Here is an 18,441-nt window from a genome sequence, read left to right as displayed (position 1 = left end):
TCAGTGTTGGCTACACCTGCAGTATCAGCTCTGGTACTTACGCCTACTCTCATAGATAGCCCTGGACTTCTCATAAAGGTCATAGGGGTCTGGTTTAGCCAGGGCCAAGGCCTCGGAGGCTGAGTCTGGGACCGAGGCCCTGTGAAGATGGTGTGTTGGGAAGGGGGCGTTGTGGGGGATAACGGGGGCTGACAGGCTGGTCTGAGCAGGGCTGCTCTGGCCCTGCTGGGACTCCCACTGCTCCAGCACCTGTAAAGCACAGCGGCATGAGGGGGGTCAATATTTCACTACCACCTTCCCCACTCGATTTGAGCTCGGTGACCATGAGAACAACACTAAGAACTGAAGCAGAGTTGGCTTGAATGGCTTCTGACCGTTTGCTAACCCCCACCGCTCTCAGTTACTGTCAAGCCTTCTGTTGGTGTACAATGACACTGGTGGCAGATTTATCTCTCAGAAGTTGCTCTTTGATTACAGACAGAGGTGGCCAAAGGCATGCTTCTCATTTTCAGCCGACGACGACTCTTCCCAGTTGATTTTATCAGCTGTATACTACCGCTCAAATTAGCTAGTTTGTTGAAAAATGAATTATCTTGTTTCTAGGGGATTAGTTTAAAAATGAAAAGCTTGTAAAAGAACCTTAAATATGCACAAGGCTACATACAGTACATGATAACGTGCTGAATAATTTAGGCTAAAGCTCCCAGGCAAGAAATCACCATCCTCACCAGCTGATGATCCAAAGAAAATGGAAATAAAGAAGCAGCATGGCTTTGTAAAGAGCTTGTATTATAGTATACTATCATTTATAAAAAAGGTTTTTAAATGGTAACAGAATCCTTGGATGGTTTGGAAGCTCATTAAAAAAGAAAAACCTTATTTGGACAAGCAACACATTGTATTATAGTACATTTAGTACGCTTCATCTTTAATAGAAATGGGATTTGAGGATGAGAACATCAACCGGATGCTATCTAACGCCAGTTTGGCCGGAGTCGCCCAAGTTTAAACTTCCCCGAACCGAATAAAGAGCAGGACAGAGCCGCTAACGTTACTCGACTCACTGATATCCTGAACAGATGTTTCTAATGCAACCTATTGCCAAACATACTGGTAGTCGTGTGATTGAGTAAACTAATCTGACTATTGTAAAATAATGCTAGGTTAGCCGGGGATGCTAACGTTTTTAGTCTTACGATTTAGCAGATAAACACATAGTTTAATACATTCCTTTAATGTTTTCCTCTTGTGCTTTTGAACGGGGTGTCACTTTAACGCCTTCTTGTAGTTTTGGAATGTGGAGAAAGCTTGACAGTCTACCGGGACTAGTTACGGTTGCTAAGCTATGATTGGACAATCGCCATTCGGGGCGGGGTTTAGCGAACGATCAGTTCATGCTCGACAGACGGGAAGTCAGACAGTTAGTGAGGTTAGTAGTTGAAACAAGCGACTCCAACCTCTACTTGCCATTTAAATCTCAGTGGATATCAAGGATGTGTGCATGGAGAGGAAAACATGTAGAAGAATGTGACAAACAGATAAATATGGCGTCGACGTGGAGGGCCGTTTCAGGATGACAGGAAAAAGATGTTGGTTTTTAAATGGTCCCATTGGCCAGTGCATCGTCTACTCTGTTGTTATAAGGTCATACGTTCTCTATATTATATCCAATTTAGATATGGTTTATCCAAAGACACATTTGGAAATATGCCGCCAACTATTTGAGGTGACGCTGGCAGTTTTGACAACTGCAGTCACTCAGTGTCAGTATCGATGTGTCAGATAAGTCGGGCCACCCGAGTCCCAGCGCGACACAAAGCAGATAGCCAAGATGACATGTCAGAAAGTGTGTGAGACGGATCCGGAGGGAGCGACAAGCTATTTGAAAGTGAGACTGGCTGCATATGGCACTCTTTGATATTGAGAATTACAGGGCAATCTGGTTCAAGATGAACGGAGAATAAATAGCAGCTTCATAAAAGCTCCAGGACGGAATGAAAAGTGTTTCCATTCTTTGTGGTTTCATTCGTGTCTGCTATTGATGTGAAGCACGTCTGCACGGCGTAGGCTGCTGAGACTGGGGACCTTGTTAAGGCTGAGATTAGACTACTGCATCCTGATCTCTCTTTCACTTTCTCTCCCATCTCCGTGTGTCTGTTTGATTAGGACCGTTGAAGCAGAAACGCCGCAGCTATAATGTAGCTGGTCAGATGAATGGAGGACGCCGTCGGCAGAGACAGCGTTATTGGATAAAAACACCTGCACATGCTCCAACATTAAGTAGCTGTTACGTACGGTATTGGCTTGATTTGACTGACAAACTTGATAAGCTCATTTGCAAACGAAACTCTCAGGAGCTGCGGGCTGAGCTCAACTGTAGGTCGATATGACAATTAGGCGATTCTCCGTTCTTCCCTTATTAGTCAAATTATTCCATATTTCATTCTCGGAGCTGCAGAAGTGTTCTTGTAACAAATGATAGCCAATTAAACTGAGAGTGAACTCTGGTGTGCGTGGGGTTGAGCAGCTGGGGGAGGGGGGGGGAAGCCAACAAATGAACACTGGAGGGTAGAGAGAGAGAGAGAGAGAGAGAGAGAGAGAGAGAGAGAGAGAGAGAGAGAGAGAGAGAGAGAGAGAGAGAGAGGCTCTGCATGGCGTCTGCAACTTTGTACAAAGTTAAGAACTACAATTATTCCCAGGGAAATGGAGATTGATTAAATTGAGAAACGATGAGGAGATCAGGCGTCTTAAAAGCTACTCAGTGAAGGTTTCCGGTGTTGCTAGTTGTGATGTGGAATGAGAACAACAGGAGCTCAGGGACTGGTCAGAGCAGCGCTGGGAGGACGTCCAGGCATGAAATGGATTACACACATAGTCGCACAAAGAGAAACAAAGGTAGGCAGAAACACTCGCGTGCAGGCATGTGAGTGTGACATATACACACGAAGACAAAGAGACTCTAATCTAAGATGATGTTTGGTGGATAGAGTTTTTAGTGTGCCCACAGGGAGAGCAGACGATACTGTAGTCGAGTATTTATGGTGGCGGAGGCAGCAGAAGAGGCTGAATGCAAGTTTGCAGAGAAGCCACACGAGGGCTTTTGCTTAATAGTGACAAAAGGAAATAATGGCAAGGGGAAAGATAAATGGCCAGGGAGCGAGTGTAGGCTTGTATGAAATAGCAAAAAAAAAGCTTTTAGAAAATCTGAAAGTTCGCAAAAAAAAAGAACATATTAAAAAAAAAAAGAGGGATGAAAGCATCATGGCCATGCCAAAGCAGTTAGAACAGAGGCTTAGCAGCACTTTAGCTGTGGAAATATTCAAATGCCCTCAGTGTGGCTAACCCTGATGCCACCGAGTTATGAATTAGCTCCGACTTGCAGGATCAAGAGATGTGATGTTATGAGCGGGCCACTTGACCTTCTTTCATCCTATGACAATAAAGAAGGGTTGAATATTACGCCAGTGGATCATCAGTAGAGTTAGTACGGCGAGGGATAGATTGAAAAGTCATTTATAGATCTTGCAAACGGTCATTCTGTTTCGAACATACAGTATGCACACTGCAGCCATCGGTACTAAAGTGGAAGTCGACTGTATATTAATGATTAAAAAGCAGAAATGGGGACAGTCTTGAGTTTTGGAGGCTGGTGCATGTTACCTGCTTAGGGGTCTTCCAGGGTGAATAGTGACCTGCAATGTTGAGAGAACAAAAAATTGCTTTAGACTGAAAAAGATGGAAGGAACAGATAATGAGATGCGTGGTTTAATTTCAGCTGCGAAAGCCAATTCTTGGGGGTTTATGGGGATAATAAAATTAATAAAAACACTATCAACACAATTACAGAAAAAAACAAATGAAAATAAGAATGTGACGTGAATTCGTTTTTTTTTTTATGTTAGAAAGGAAAAAAAGAAAAAGCACAATTTACTCCAACAGGATAAAAGCACAAAGCAGAAGACGGGAAAGAAATGTGCGATATAAATAGGCGGAGAGATTAAAATAAGAAATGTAGAAACGGCACAGCTGAGACACAGTGGGACTGTATGAGATGTTGTGATATTGACGTGATGAAACGTGATAAAAAGGTGACAAATGATGATTTTTAAAGGCTGCGATGAATTCATCTTTTCCAAAAGTGGTTAGGATTATTGTGAGTGAGTGGGACAGTCTGCTCTGTTTTGGGACTTTAGGTGTTCTAACATTTGCTGCATTGAGAAATGTTTTATTATTGACCCTAAACAAACCCTGCATTCTTCTTCCTTGTGATAACCTGGCACCTACATTAGCCACCATGCACCTTGACCAACAATAGCTTATAAGGAGCTTTGGGTGAGATGAGGCTAATGTAGCAACAAATACAATTTTACATAGAGGCCAAACTATGGAACAACCACTTCTAGGTCCGCCACGTGATGCCACTGGGCACGCAATCGCCAAATCCAGAGATATTTTCGTGCAGCCGAGCTGTTGGGCGGCGGGGTTAAAGGAAACACTAGTGTGGTTGCTCTATATGCTCATAGAGGCCGAAGATCAGGGTCATTTTATACTCATCAGAATTTGTTGTTTCTGTTTTCCCATGTGGAACTTAAGACACATCTATTTCAGCTTATGTTTGATCATACATCAGCCCCCCCCCCCCACTGGTTTTCTGGGTCTATCATGGATCTGCCAGGGGCTTCAGCAGAGACAATGAAAAGGCAGTGGGATTTACGAATGGTACGACTTTCACTTAAGTAGGTTCAGATGACTGTACCTCACAATAAAGTGCTTTCCGTTTGTAATACAGTGCAGCGAGGTAAAGGCCACACATTCTCATTTGACTTCCCCATTCATCTTGCTTTGACCTTTAAGAAGGTACGCCACATTTTTAGTTGTTTACAACATTGTTCAAGCACAACACCCGGAAATCTATCTTGGATGATGAAAGAAAACAATCAGTAAAAAGAACAATAGCAGCTGACATCAGTACGTGATACACACTCACACAAACACAAAGTAATGAAACATATGCTCCAGCACTGTTTGCATAGTCAAATTCACAGGAGCATGTTAAAAATGAGGTACACACTCCATCTCCCTGAATCAATTTCTCTACTTCCTGTCTTTCAAGAGCCACTGTCTGCCGTCTGGGATGCTACAATCATATGCAAATGAAAGGATCGAATTATGGGGTGACTGCTCGAAATACGTGCCAGCCTTCCCAGTGTTGGTCTGGCGAGACTCCAAACATACAGTAAAAACATTAGTCTCACTGAGCCGCCAGTGGAATGGCGACAAAATGGAAATTAACAAGCGACACAAAGAAATTCAACGATGTTTTTCAGCTTTCTCAAAGTCAAAATAAGCCAAATAAGATTTAAATTTATACAGGAGCTTATTTAAAACTCAAATAACTTTTTTGAAAAAGCATGATAACTGCAAGGGACAGAGAGGACTTTTGCTTTTCTTCCCAAAGAAGCTCAATCAATGAAAGGCTTTCCATCCAGAACACCTACGTCAGAATAAAGAGGCAACAACAGAGCGGCTCTCAGAGCGGCTGACAGAACCTGAGCTGAGCTGGACAGACAAAGAGGAAGGGCAGTACCAGGCGTCACTGAGCGAGGTGATCCTCAGGGTAGAGTCGCTGTTAACTCAGGCGTGCCAGATATTTAGTTGGACTACGGGTGTCAGCGTGCCCCATGGCTAAAAGACTGCAAGAGAGACTGAGAGAAAGAGAGAGAGTGAAAGGAGCTGTCCGTGGTGCTGAAAGCCCTTACACTGGAGGCTCATCAGACTTGTCAAACGTGCACTTCTAAGCTAACAGGTGTCACGTCCTCCTGGAAGAGTCACCCTTTTGTGATGCATGCAGGACCAGGAGGGCAGAATAGCTTGTTGTGTATGCTTGTTTCACCCCCCCCCACCCCACACATCAGCCCTTGGCAGGTTATGAAAGATGAATGGGATTGGTTGAGGTCGTGCCCCGTTTGCAATTTCTGCCCAAAACTCCAATTAAAGAGTTTCCAGAGAGCCCCTCTGCTCCAGTGGTACTAAAAAAGAAATAGCCACGGGTGCACGCACATCCTACCATTTGACACACAGAAGGCTTCATTTGTTCACCCATAGAAAAACACAATCTCCTTCATTTCAATGAGAGGCTAATACTAGCCCTTCAATTACTCAAATGGGAGTATGATGACAGTAGAATGGATGGGGGTATGCATGCATCTTTCAGCCCTTTATGAATGTGCATCTCCATTTCACGAGGGAGGCTGGCAGCGTCACATTACATCCACAGCAGAAAACCGATTCTTTCCACGTCTATTCAAATGCCCGTTCCCTTTTCACCTGATGTTCACGAAAACCAGCCACATTTGTAGCCGCGTGCAAAGCAAATATTTGAAAGGAACACGGTTGAATATGCATTGTATTAAAGCTCAAAACAGCACAATTGATTTAAACGAGCTCATGCAATCACTGTGTAATCACTCCGTCCCATCAAAACTCAAACAGGAGCGCTTGATTTGTTGAAGAGGTAACCAAGGTTAGTTATTCGACTTCACCCACACACAGGGAGGAGATGTGGAGCCTAACTTTCTGTGGTCTTATTTTAATGGCGGTAAGGCTAAACACAATTAGCTTTGTTTAACCCAATCTATTTCTGCTATGGTCTGATCTCAGCATCTCATCAATCACGCACAAGGCCCCGTGCTGTCTTCCTGGGGCCGACGGGAGGGGATATCGATCCCTGGAGGGCGGCTCCTCCAGGTTTGTTGGGGACAGAGCTGTAAGTGTGAACATGGCTGACAGTCTGTGGTATACTGGCAGAGAGCCGAACTCATCACTCTCCTGCTATCTCCAACACCTTTCTCTTTCTCTCTTTTTGTTTCCAACTATTCTATCTTGCACGTACACATCCAATGAATCACTGTCTAGTTACACACCGATTCCCTGGGAGGCTGGAGGAGGCTCAGTGAATCAAACTCTCCTTCTTTCTCTACAAAGCAGACCTTCACCTGAGGTCTGCATGGTTCTTAGAGTGGCCTCTGGTCATCCGTGTGCACACGACTAATCTCAGCTGAAAGGTCAAACCAGGCAGCTGATTCATAATGTTCAATTCAGCCATGATAGTACTAGAAAGGGGAGTTCATGTAAGAGTGCAGGGGCTTGTGTGCAGAAGGCTGCCTTGGGATGTGTGCGAATAAGACGAGAAAAGTGTGTGTCTGGCTGCCGTGTAGGTGTGCGTACAACCTGTGTGAATCAAAGCATGTGGCTCAGCGTTTCTGTGAGTGTGTGGGCGGGCTGCGGTGAGGGAGAATGAGGTCCGTTAGAGGAAAGCTAAATGGGCGAGCGTACATATGAACGAGCTGAAAGTCTCAGCTCAGCTAATTACAGCCGTGTGTCTCTGCTGGTGTGGCAACGAGGACACAGCCTGTTAATGGTCTAGATGGCCACTAATGAGGCCGTCTGCCATGCACACACACACACACACGCACATATGCTGGCGCACACACACACATGCACAGGGGCAATAATTACTGGTGATGAGAGACAGAGTGCCCATTTGTTGGGCTAAAACGGCTCAGGAGTCAAACTCAAATTTAAGGGATGGCTAAATATCATAACTGTATTACAAGTGGGGGTCTTTCAAGGTGGTAGGCCTTAACTGACTGGATGGTTTGATCATAAACGGCTGAATGTTTGGACGGTGAATTAGCGGTCAGCTTGGCACTAATGCCTCGCTTTTGATGGCGAGTTCTCTGGGAGTCGTGACACGCGCCAGGAGGAACATAAAAACTAGTTTAGGGCAGTATATCTGTCTGACCACAGCTCATAGATTTAACTCTAAGTATAATGCTGCCCTTTAAGGAATAGTTGGATATGTTAGGAAATACACTTATTGGCTTATAGCTTTCTTAGATTAGCACAAAGACTGGAAACAGCTAGCAGGTCTGGTGTCGTCCCACCTGGTGGCTCTTTCCGCCGACAGACAGTCGACCGATCGGAGCTTCACAGGCAGGATTAGGAACCGTAGCGTCATTTTAGAACATAGCAAGCAAGCAGCATTTAAAAACACGTCAATAAGCATATTTACGTTTCTAATCTAAGTTCGCTGCTACTAAACCGCAGCTTCTCTGTCAACTGAAAATGATGTCAGCAGGACGGTTAGTCACCCATTGATTATGTGCCAACATTAACACAAGCTCAGGCTGAATGAATGAAGCGAAACCAATTCAGTCTGATCATGAGGCTAGGCGTGATTATACCAGTGCTGAAATAATTAGTTGATTAATCCATTAGTTGACTGATTCACAAGAAAGTGTGAAATGATTGTGGACTTCTTCCTTACTACAACAAGATGTAGAACGCTGCCTCAGCTTTACACTTAGCCCACAACCTTCCTTTACAACAAAGTGTAACGCCTCTGCTCTGCAACGCCTCTGCTCTGCTTGCACTGAATCCGTTAAGTGAAAGAGCAAATCTCATTTGATGATGGTGAAACAAAAAGCGCCACTTTTTCCTCATGATTGTCTTTGTTGATGATGATAATAATTAGAACCGTGTCTCAGAAAAGGTTGTTGAAATGATTTGTTGATGCTACATGTACTCACTGCTGCTCTCTTTGGCTCTTTCCTGTGTCCATGACAACATCAAGGCGAGGACGCTGCCTCTCTCCGTTTTCATTCTCACTCTGTAGTTGAACCACCTTCACAATATTCCTCTGCGCCTTCCTGTTTCTACCTCACTTTCCCTGCGTCTCCCTCCTTTCTGTGTCTTTGTTCATTGTGCACATAAAGCGCTGAAACGACAGGAGGTGTGTGTGTGTGTGTGTGTGAGTGTGTGTGAGAGAGAGACAGAGACACTGTAATTATTGATGAAGCTCTGTGAACCTTCCTCGCCTCGTCGGCCATTTGTGATGTCCGATGCTGGACATTAGGAGTGTATCGTCATGGCAACGGCACCCAAAAAATAGTCATAACAGTATTGTTGGATTGTGGGAGTTATGCTGTCGATCGCTCCTCTACTTGACTATGTGTGTGTGTGTGTGTGTGTTCTCCCCGAGTCATTCAAAAAATTCCGTCATGCAGAAATATGCACACTCGCACACTTCTGAACTCAGTCAGCACTCGGCGCTCGTTCAATCCTCCGCTTTCAATTGTGTTTTCAGTAAAAAGGGAAGAGCTCTGTGCTCGCCTATGAACTGGCAAGTCTTTGGAAAGTGTGCCAGAGGCGGGAGCGTGACAGTTGTTTAGTGACGCAGATCAGGCGGTCGCCTCTCTCTGTGTGCACAAGCACTTAGAAGCCAAGTTCAATTAGATCGTGTGGCCAGTATCCAGTGGTCGAAAGGAGCCGACCAAACGGTGGTCTGTTAAGAGCGGGAACATCATTCCAGCAGCGGTTTTATTACGATGGGTAAATGGCTAAACGCTCAAATCTGCCCTTTCTGAGGAAGTTGGGTGCGAAAAGAGAATCAGCTGCAACTCAAACCTCACAGCGGTTACAGTTCGCACTTTAATCTGCAGTATTTATGACTGCATGGCTAAGATCAAACAGGACAACATATCTGACCTCTAGTGAAGGAAACAGAATATTAAGAGGCTCAAAGGTTCACTTCAAAACAACAACAGCACAAAAGACACATAAGCCATTTCAGGCGGTTGAAAGGTATACGGCTCAAACTAACAGTTATTCTACATCAATGACTCGATTATCTTCCAGATGAATTGATTGTTTATTCTGTTAAATTATGAGGTGACGTCTTAAAATCTCGTTTTGTTTGACAAAAAAAGATTCAATTCAATTTGCAATAGGATATAATAAGGACGAAAAACTCAATTAATTGTTGTCAGTTGACAAAACATGAACATTTCTCTCTCAATCAACTCACTTAGCATAACAACAGCCCCCTGACCCTATTACCATGTGAGGAAAGAAGATCCAACTAAAGAGGTGAACGTCAACAAAGCTTACATCACAAGACTTGACAATGACAAAGACTTCAGTGTGGCGGCCGTTCTCTCCCAGGAGGGTCTGAAGTCTCTGATCTTAAAGTCTGACAGTGTTTTCCTGGTTAAATCCCCCAAATACTCTCAAGACATCTAGAAATCCAGAAACCCCACCCACCTGGGATGTTTGGCACCTATTCTCAGCTTTAGTCCTTTTCTACACGCGTGTGTGACATATGCAGTCATGCTACCTTAAGAGCAGACTGGGCGGCAGCACCCGCATCTTGTCAAGTCACAGGAAATACAAACAAACAGATGTCACTGCACCCTGGTGTATTATTGTGTAGTGGAGCTAAGCCATACCCAGATTTGTAATAATGAGACGAAATATAGCATGTAAATAATGCTGCCATTTTCTCCTCGGGCCAACAGGCTGCTGGGAGCGCTTGTTTTCGACCTTCTAATGGTCTGCCGCGAGTGAAGAACCCGGACAGATGGCGGGAGCACTTCACCGCTAGCTTCCTGCGCAGATGGGAGACTGTGTGTTTTTATGTTTGTGTGTGTTGACAGATTGGAGATTTTTGAGGTGGTGGCACAAAACCTATGACCTCTCCCAAGAGTGTACACATGTTGGCAGATGACATTTTAGAGGTACCGGCTTAAGTATATTTATGCTTCTCCCCTTTTTTGGATTAGAAAATGTCCTGATCCCTTCTAGCAAAGCTAATTTCTTCACTTATTTCTCCTCCTCCTGTTTGTTGGCTCCTTGCTCACCGACAGAGACATGGGCAGCCTAATAAAGAAATAAATGGCAATACATCTATTCAGAGGGCGCTGCTGACCTTTGTGGGCGAGTCTCAGTGGTGTCTGTGGCACCAGGCAGTTGGCATTATGACTGGTATGTGACATTACGAAACACAAAGAGGCAAAATACAGAAGTACAAAGAGGTATTGGTTTCCCAATCCAGTTGGCCTGGCTACCAGCTCGCACTACGAATGAGTGTGTGTGCTAAAGTTCATGTGTAATCACTTACCGAGATAAATCAAGGACAGGTAAATTCAAAGAGGGGAATCATTTAACAATAAGGTATCAGAGACAGATCTGCTCGGTTGATGAAGAGCTGCTGTTGCTGTTTCCCGATTAAATAAAATTGTTTTAATCTTCAACGTCGGAGCTTTAGCTGAAAGATAAACTGCTTCCACAATTCAATAAGAAGGCAAGCTCAGTTTCTAGGCAGATTACATCTCACACACAACTTATGTTCTGTCGTTAAAGCCGTGTACACATTTACGGAAGACATGAGATTGAATCTTTTCTCTGTTTCTGTCAATGTCGAAGTCCTCGCCATTAGAAGTAAGCTGTGTGAAGGGTTTCAGCCTTTTTTGAGGAATACAGATATTATTCTGCAAATCACAACCCTCACCAGAGTGCAGTGCATAATTATGATCGTCAGAGGGTGACACATTCTGAAAAACACAGGGTAGAAAGCACTTTAGAGCCATTTGCAGTCTACCAGTATTTTGTCGAAAAACTGTGCTACTTTTGACAGGCTTTAATTTTGGTGCTTTTATTCGCTGCTCACAAAAAGGTAACATTTGCCATATATATGAAACTGATGGTAAAACATCTAAAAAGGGACTTTGAAAATAGCTGAGCACTGCAAAAAGCATGCAACGGATATTTGTTGCTGACGTATGGGTCAGTGAGTAGAGTAGAAAGGCATCTACTTTAGTAAAGCCAAGGAAAATAAGAATAGGAAGGGCATTTTTAGAGGAGCTTGTACGTCAGTCACACTTTGTTGAGCACTGCAGGACCGCATGATAGCTTTCTGCAGCCTTTGGTCTGGACCACACATACAGACAGACACACTTGGCTACAACGGTAAAAGATGACATAGATGAATAGGCGGACAGATAGGCAGCTGGAAAAGGCATTGAGCAGATGCGGAGAGATTTAAGGGCTTGTGTTGAGCCAACAATAGGCCTCATTCACCAATATCTTCCTTAGTTTGTTCTTAAATCTGTTCTGGAGAAAGGTGCTAAGAAAAGTCTGCGTCAGATTCATGCCGAGTTCTTAAACCTCAGATAGTTTGTACCTGTGTTCTTGTAAATCAAAATCATATGATAGTTGATATTTAGAGTAAATAAAAGCTCTTAAGTGTGCGTAGATACTACAAACCCTGAATGAGATTGCTGGAGAATCTTTGTGAAGACAGTTGGTGAATGAGGCCACATCTTCCCAGCATCTCTACCTGCAGCCATTGATCTTACCTGTTCCACCTCTCTGAACCACCAGGATGGTCTCAGCTCCCACGGCACACTCCTTGAGAAGCTCCACCACCTGGGTGTGTACGAATCCCTGCACGTGTTGCTTGTTAATCTCCACTATCAGGTCACCCTCGCACAGGCCCGGGCAGCCCTGAGGCTCCAGCACTTGTTTGACTCGCTGGCCCGTAGCGCTGTCCGCGATGGTGAAGCCAAAACCTTCCACGCCCTTCACCATGGTCAGGGTTAGTAGTTCCCCCTGGGTCGCCCCTGACGACGCCATGGAGACGCTGTCAGGAGGTGTGGTGCCGGTGGTGGGAGGAAGCGAGCCGTCTAAGTGGGTGTCACCCGGGTGAGGGGTGAGCAGCTGCTGCTGGGCGTTCACCTGGTCCTGACTGGGGTCTGTGACGAAGCGCGCCGTGCGGGAGAGATAATCCAGGTAGTTGTCGTAGCCCGTCCTGCCGTTCACCATGATGGGCCGCTGCTCCATGATGCCCAGCGGGGAGATGATGGTGGTGGTGGTGTTGTTGTTGGTGTTGGCAGCTTCCTCTGGGTCGAAGGGCAAAGGGTAGCCACGACACAAGACGAGGGTGACGCTTTGGCCAATTGGCACCGATTGGAAGAGTTTGACCACATCGGCGTGGGTGGTGCCCAGGACACACACGTCGTTGATGTAGACAATGACATCACCTGCAGGCAAAAGGACGGACAGACAGAAACATTATGGTCAGGTGTAATGGCAGGAACATTGATATTAAATCAGAGACTGTATATCAGAAGTGGACATAGCCATTGAGTTTGGCATTTTGGTGGTCGCCATCTTGGTTTTTTGGAGCACAAGATAGCCACGCCATAAAACATACCCTGATATTTAAAAATCCAACCCTACAACACAACTTTTCTCAACAGTATGTTGTGTGATTCCTGCCATTTGTCTAGACTATTTTGTGTTGGTATGAGACAGAGAAGGAGAGGAGTTCTATGGTTTGGGTTTTAACCGACAGGGTTACCAAAATGCCCAAAGACAGAGATGCTAACAATGTAATATAGTTGTTGTTATTTAATATTTCTGTTTGTAGTGGCCTTTAACAAACACCATTTCCAACAAACCTAAGATCATTTCGAGTTAATGGCACCAGTTTGACAGATTGAGACGCTCGCTTGCAAATTGCAGCTACATTTGTAAGGCCTCTCGCATGCTCAGGTGAGGGACGCAAGAATGACAGGAAAGGTATTAAGTTGCAAATCGCAGCTTGGAAGTTGCACATTTGGTGAAAATGAGAAGCAGAATAAGGGAGACAGAACAGTAAAGTGCAGAGAAAGTTAGTGGACAGAGTTTGTATCATGGATAAGGGAGATGCGATGACGTATAATACGCCCACTTCTGGAGCTGTACGAATGCTTTAAATTGTATATGCATACAGCTGTACAGTACACCAGCCAACCCATCCTCTAATTTCCCTTACATGCCATAAACAATTTCTACAGATAAACATTACCACAGATAATGTCTTATCTGCCTTTCAAGTGTAAAATAGTCCTGATGACAAGTGGCTAAAATGTTTGGCTTTTAAGGGGCAAAGTGCTTTTTTATTTGCTCGCTGCGATATACTGCACTGTAGATAAAACCTAGCTGGCAATTAAATGTTCCCACACAAGAGCGCCTCACATCCAGGCTTATCTTTGTTTCAACCAGATTACTGAATATAGGGTTTTGTGCTCCGCTGTGCAGGCAACATGCAGGTTTTTAAAACACTGGGCAAGTGGGAACACAAGGCACGATCCACTTTAAAGTTTGCCAAACAGCATTACCTAAGTCGATAATGAAAACAATTATTTTATAATTGCAGATATAATTGTCATGCTCTTTAGAGAGAGGGCAGGGTGGCCGTATAAGCTATTTGTTGCACTGAGAGAAAGTGAGAATCAAGGATCCTTCGTGATTACTAAGAAAAGCAAGTGCTTTAGTGATTGACCCTCACCTTGCTAACCACAAGCTCCATGCTGTCCAATTCTCTGCAAACGTGAGCAGGAGACTATAATCGCACTAAAGGCTGAGTCCATGACACTTTTTCTAAAACAACATGGCAATTCCTATCGATTTCCTGGATTGACTGTTGAAGTGGAGCCGAGCTGCTGCCCCTTCTCAGTGACAACAGGAAATTGAGATATCACTGAAATGTTCTCTCATTGTAAACCGTGTTGCGGACAAACGCTCTCCAAGTTTAAACGCTCTGCCCGTATTGACGGCGCAAGCTCACACCTCGAAGCAACGTGACGTGAGGGACTTTTTAATTAATCCTGGTAAACGCGGACGACATTTGCCTTGAGCACCAGTGTCAGAATCAATAGTTGAGCACACTGGCAGAAAACAAATGATGGTGCTGTGACCTCGAAGCGCCCTCGCTGGGCCCATAGATCTCATTCTTTATGACCAGAGAGGAATACAGAGCGATGGAGAGCATAAAGTTGTTTTACGGAAACAGACAGCTATGAAGTCTAGACACATCTTCTACCACACATATACCTAAAGGGCCAGTTCACTAAATATTACAAAAAAGCCGATTCAGAAAGGTTTTATGTGTCAAGATTTAGTGTTATGACCTACTGTAATTCAAGGCTCTAGCGAGCTACATAAACATGAACTTGAATTAGACGCAGCAGAGAGCCTGTGGCGACGTTTAGCAGGAGGCTAAACTATTAGCAACATTTTCTCTCCATCTCTGAAAAGCTGCACCAACAACACAACACGGCCAAAGTCTCCCGTCACAGGCTAGATTTTCTAGCCAAGAGGAGGTGCAGAAGTCTGGTATTCACTCGGGAGAAGGTGAATTACAATTTGCTGAAAGGTTATTAAGGAATTTTTGCACAATGACGCAAAGAAACCCTGCCTACCCCAGCTTTAATGAACACTTCTGGTCACATATACAGGCGTGCATACAAGAACACATCAGAACACTGGACTGAGACAAAATCACACACACATGGCCACCAAACCATCATTTATAAAACCTCCTGTAGGTCCCTCGTACACTCTAAATCAGACTGACCCACCCACTCACAAGGCCCACGCTGCCAATTCATCTCTCATCGTCCCATCCTTATATATTCCTTATGTTCAAGGGTCTGTGGACATGAGGAGAGGTCTATGTGGCCCTGCCGAGGCCAGGGTGCAGGCATTTGAGACTGTGGTGTTTCGCGCATGTGTGTCAGGCTAAATAGGATGACATGTTGTCCAAAGTGCATGTCTGTCAAGCTTTGGATTACGTTGACATGCTGAAGAGACATGGGGCTGTTAGAAAAGTGATATTTGGCATAGTTTGGAGAGAGATGTTAGCTCAGCAACCAAACAGGGTTCTATTAGAACGAAAACACCGTCTGATCTTACATTTTCCTTACATTACTAATTATGCTATAATATAGCATGTGGACCGATGGGCTATCATCCTCCCTAAGCCATATAGAGAGAATTATAAAAGACGACACTGAATCAGTAGACATGCGTCAGTGTCTGATCGTATGCGGATAGAACACACTGTAGTATTTGCATAACGTTCAGTGGAATAACCATCTGTTGCCGAATGAGTATTACAGCAGTCAGACTCTCCAGTTTGAAACATACTGTACCAACAAACCCACTCTTTCTCGTATTAAACGTTGCCTCTGGCATCCAAACTTAGCCTCTCCTCTTCAAGCTCCTCATCGCTCTGAATTCCACAGAAACACTGCAGCTTCTTCTGTGGACAAAGATAAAATCGAGGAAACCACGGAAAGTGTTTCCTGGACAAAACTGCACTGCATGTGGTCTACCAGCGATGAAGTGCTTGGACATGTTTTCCCTGGTTGTGTGATCACGTAGCGGAGACAGCCAGGAGGGGTCATGAGGAGAAGGCGGCAGAAATTATCTATCTGGAATTGAGACTTTCACACCTCCTCAGGCCGGGTTTTACGTCCTTGCGAGTTACTTTGATCGAGATCGCTCTGTTACTGCAGAAGTAGGACACAAAGTCAGAGGAGGCAAAGTGGGGGGGAAGGAGGCTGGAGGGTGAGATGGAGATGAGCTGAATGGATAATGGATAGTAGAGATGTGAGGGATTTGTTAGTTATTTCTGGGGAGAGAATACATGTGAAAAAGAAAGCTGGATTCAAAAAGAAAGAGTGAGCAGGGGATGACAGACACGCAAAATGTTTTATATGCAATATTATCAAGCTTTATTAGTCATCAGGGGAGCTATTTCAGACTGCTGCACAGTCACATTTTTAAAGAAATGGAAATTAATGACCCAATGTTCTTATAAGAAGTCATAACAACAATGTAATAGAATAATTCAAAAGTGTTTTGGAGAAGAAGACTAGCTTTACAACAGAGCAAACTCCCCGACCAGCTTACTTTATGTTTGATCAATGGTCACGATAAGCTCTGTGTTTGCTCCAGTGTATATAGATAGAAACATCATTGCACGCTGAACACTGACAAACATGCTAGTTCTATTCCCTTGACCTTTAGCCCAGCTGCTCCGTCTCAGCGTGTGTGTTGGTGTGTATGTGCATATATGCTGCAGTTCCACTCCCATGTGGCCACAGCCAGGACTTATGGTGCTCCTCAAGTCCCTTTCATGATTAATGGAAGAACAAAACTCTGCAGTTGGTGCGCACGCGTGTGCCCGCACACACGCACATACAGTACTTACACAATGCTAGCTTAGCAAGTTTCACCCGCGCACACACACACACACGCAAGTGGAAGCTGCGTTCTGTGGTCATATTTGATTGAATTTCACTACGAGTAGGCTGCAGTACTTAAAAACAGTAAATACAGGAATCTCTGTATATTTGTTATGTGCATATAAGTATCTGTACGATCTAAATGTACGATCCTGTACAAATGCATGCCAGCCATTCATATTGTGTGTTTTCAGCCTGAAGCTTTACCTGTGGCCATCTTTCCATCAGCTGCGGCCGGCCCATCGGGGATAACGCTCTTGACCTGGAGGAATTCGTCAGGCTCGTCGCCTCCGATGATGGTGAAGCCAAAGCCCATGCTGCTCTTTTGGAGTGATGTGGACAAGAAACTGCCTTTCAGCTGAGTGGGGTCCCGCGTGAACAGCGGCTTCTCTATAAAGGACACATAAACAAACAAATCAACCAAATACAAACAGTAATACTGTGAAGGCTTTATAGCAAAGATTGAAAGGACCTCAAAGCTGGTGCAGGACAGTGCTCACAGGGTGGGGGGGCATGGGTAAAGCTTATCCAGTAAGACATGGGTGTAGCCACAGGAACACTGGCAGGGTATGATCTTAACTGCAAAAAAGCGAACTTGGACAGAGGTGGGTCTGTGGTGCTGAAAGGGGGTGTGGCTACCGTGCAAGGTAAAAATGCAGCATCCCTCCCGGTACACCAAAACATACTAAACTTTTATCCGTTCCTCTCCTCCCATGCTGGGTTAGGGTTGGCAGAAAGGGTGCAGAGAGCATCGGTGGTGCAGGTCTTCAGTCCCATCCCCCAAAGGTTACCAAGGAAGCAGCAAAATTCGGCAAATGACATGCTGTCAATCAGGGAACAGCTCCAAGAGAAGATGCTTGAGAGGGTTAGGGGAGAACTGGGAGATTGGTGAGGAGGGAGGAGGGGCGCCTTGTGTAGGAATGAGAGGATCTCAGCCAACAAGCTTAGTCAGACTTAACCAAGTCTCCCATCGTTTCACTTCGGAGGGAGACGTAGCTAGTGTGCTAGTTTACATCCTTTGTTTGCCGTCACTGGTCCACACATGGACACCGAGTGATTACACTCTCTGCCTGCCTATGCCAGGCGATAAGACTTGTCACGGTATACGCTCGTCACACAAATCCTCCAACTGCCTCAAGCGGAAAAAGCTTGCTTGCGAGCTAGCATGCTTACAGTAAGTCAAACGAGCGCAAGCAGCCATGATAACGACAGTCGGTCTCCCGTGCTTCTCTCGTGGCCTACTTACTGACAAAGTGCCACAGGGAGTAGGGGCTACAGACAGGCTGCTCTAGCACCACAGTGCAGGCGGAGGTGTGAAGTGGCTGCTGCTGGTGAGGGCACGTATTCATCCGCCGAGTCAGGACACGTCGGAGCGGGGAGACGTCAGCGGAGGAGGACGTAGAGTACACAGCGGCCCTGCGACCCAGAGTTGGCGAGCGCGGGAGGTCGCCGAGGCTGTGGCAGCGCTCGGGCACCAGGCCGACCTGAACTAGGGGGGTTCTGGGGAGGGTGGCACAGGGGCTGG

General features: G+C 45.2%; 1 protein-coding gene across 10 annotated transcripts in view; it reads right to left on the bottom strand.

Moving 5' to 3' along the window:
* magi2a (membrane associated guanylate kinase, WW and PDZ domain containing 2a) overlaps positions 1-18,441 on the bottom strand; it is a 167,463-nt gene that overhangs the window by 16,517 nt on the left and 132,505 nt on the right. For 9 of the 10 annotated variants that reach the window (XM_029461602.1, XM_029461603.1, XM_029461604.1 and 6 more), the window contains 2 exons: positions 17,124-17,306; positions 12,198-12,881 (listed from right to left, as the gene is read on the bottom strand). In XM_029461602.1, the coding sequence (XP_029317462.1) occupies positions 12,198-12,881; positions 17,124-17,306 (867 nt within the window). Of the gene's footprint in view, positions 1-41; positions 250-3,660; positions 3,693-12,197; positions 12,882-17,123; positions 17,307-18,441 lie in introns of all 10 variants that reach the window. The other variant, XM_029461611.1, reaches the window with a different exon arrangement.

This window comes from Cottoperca gobio, chromosome 23, assembly GCF_900634415.1.
Source record: "Cottoperca gobio chromosome 23, fCotGob3.1, whole genome shotgun sequence".
Taxonomy (NCBI): Eukaryota; Metazoa; Chordata; class Actinopteri; order Perciformes; family Bovichtidae; genus Cottoperca; species Cottoperca gobio.
Note: the sequence above shows the minus strand (reverse complement) of the source record. Positions and strands in the feature narration are given on the sequence as shown.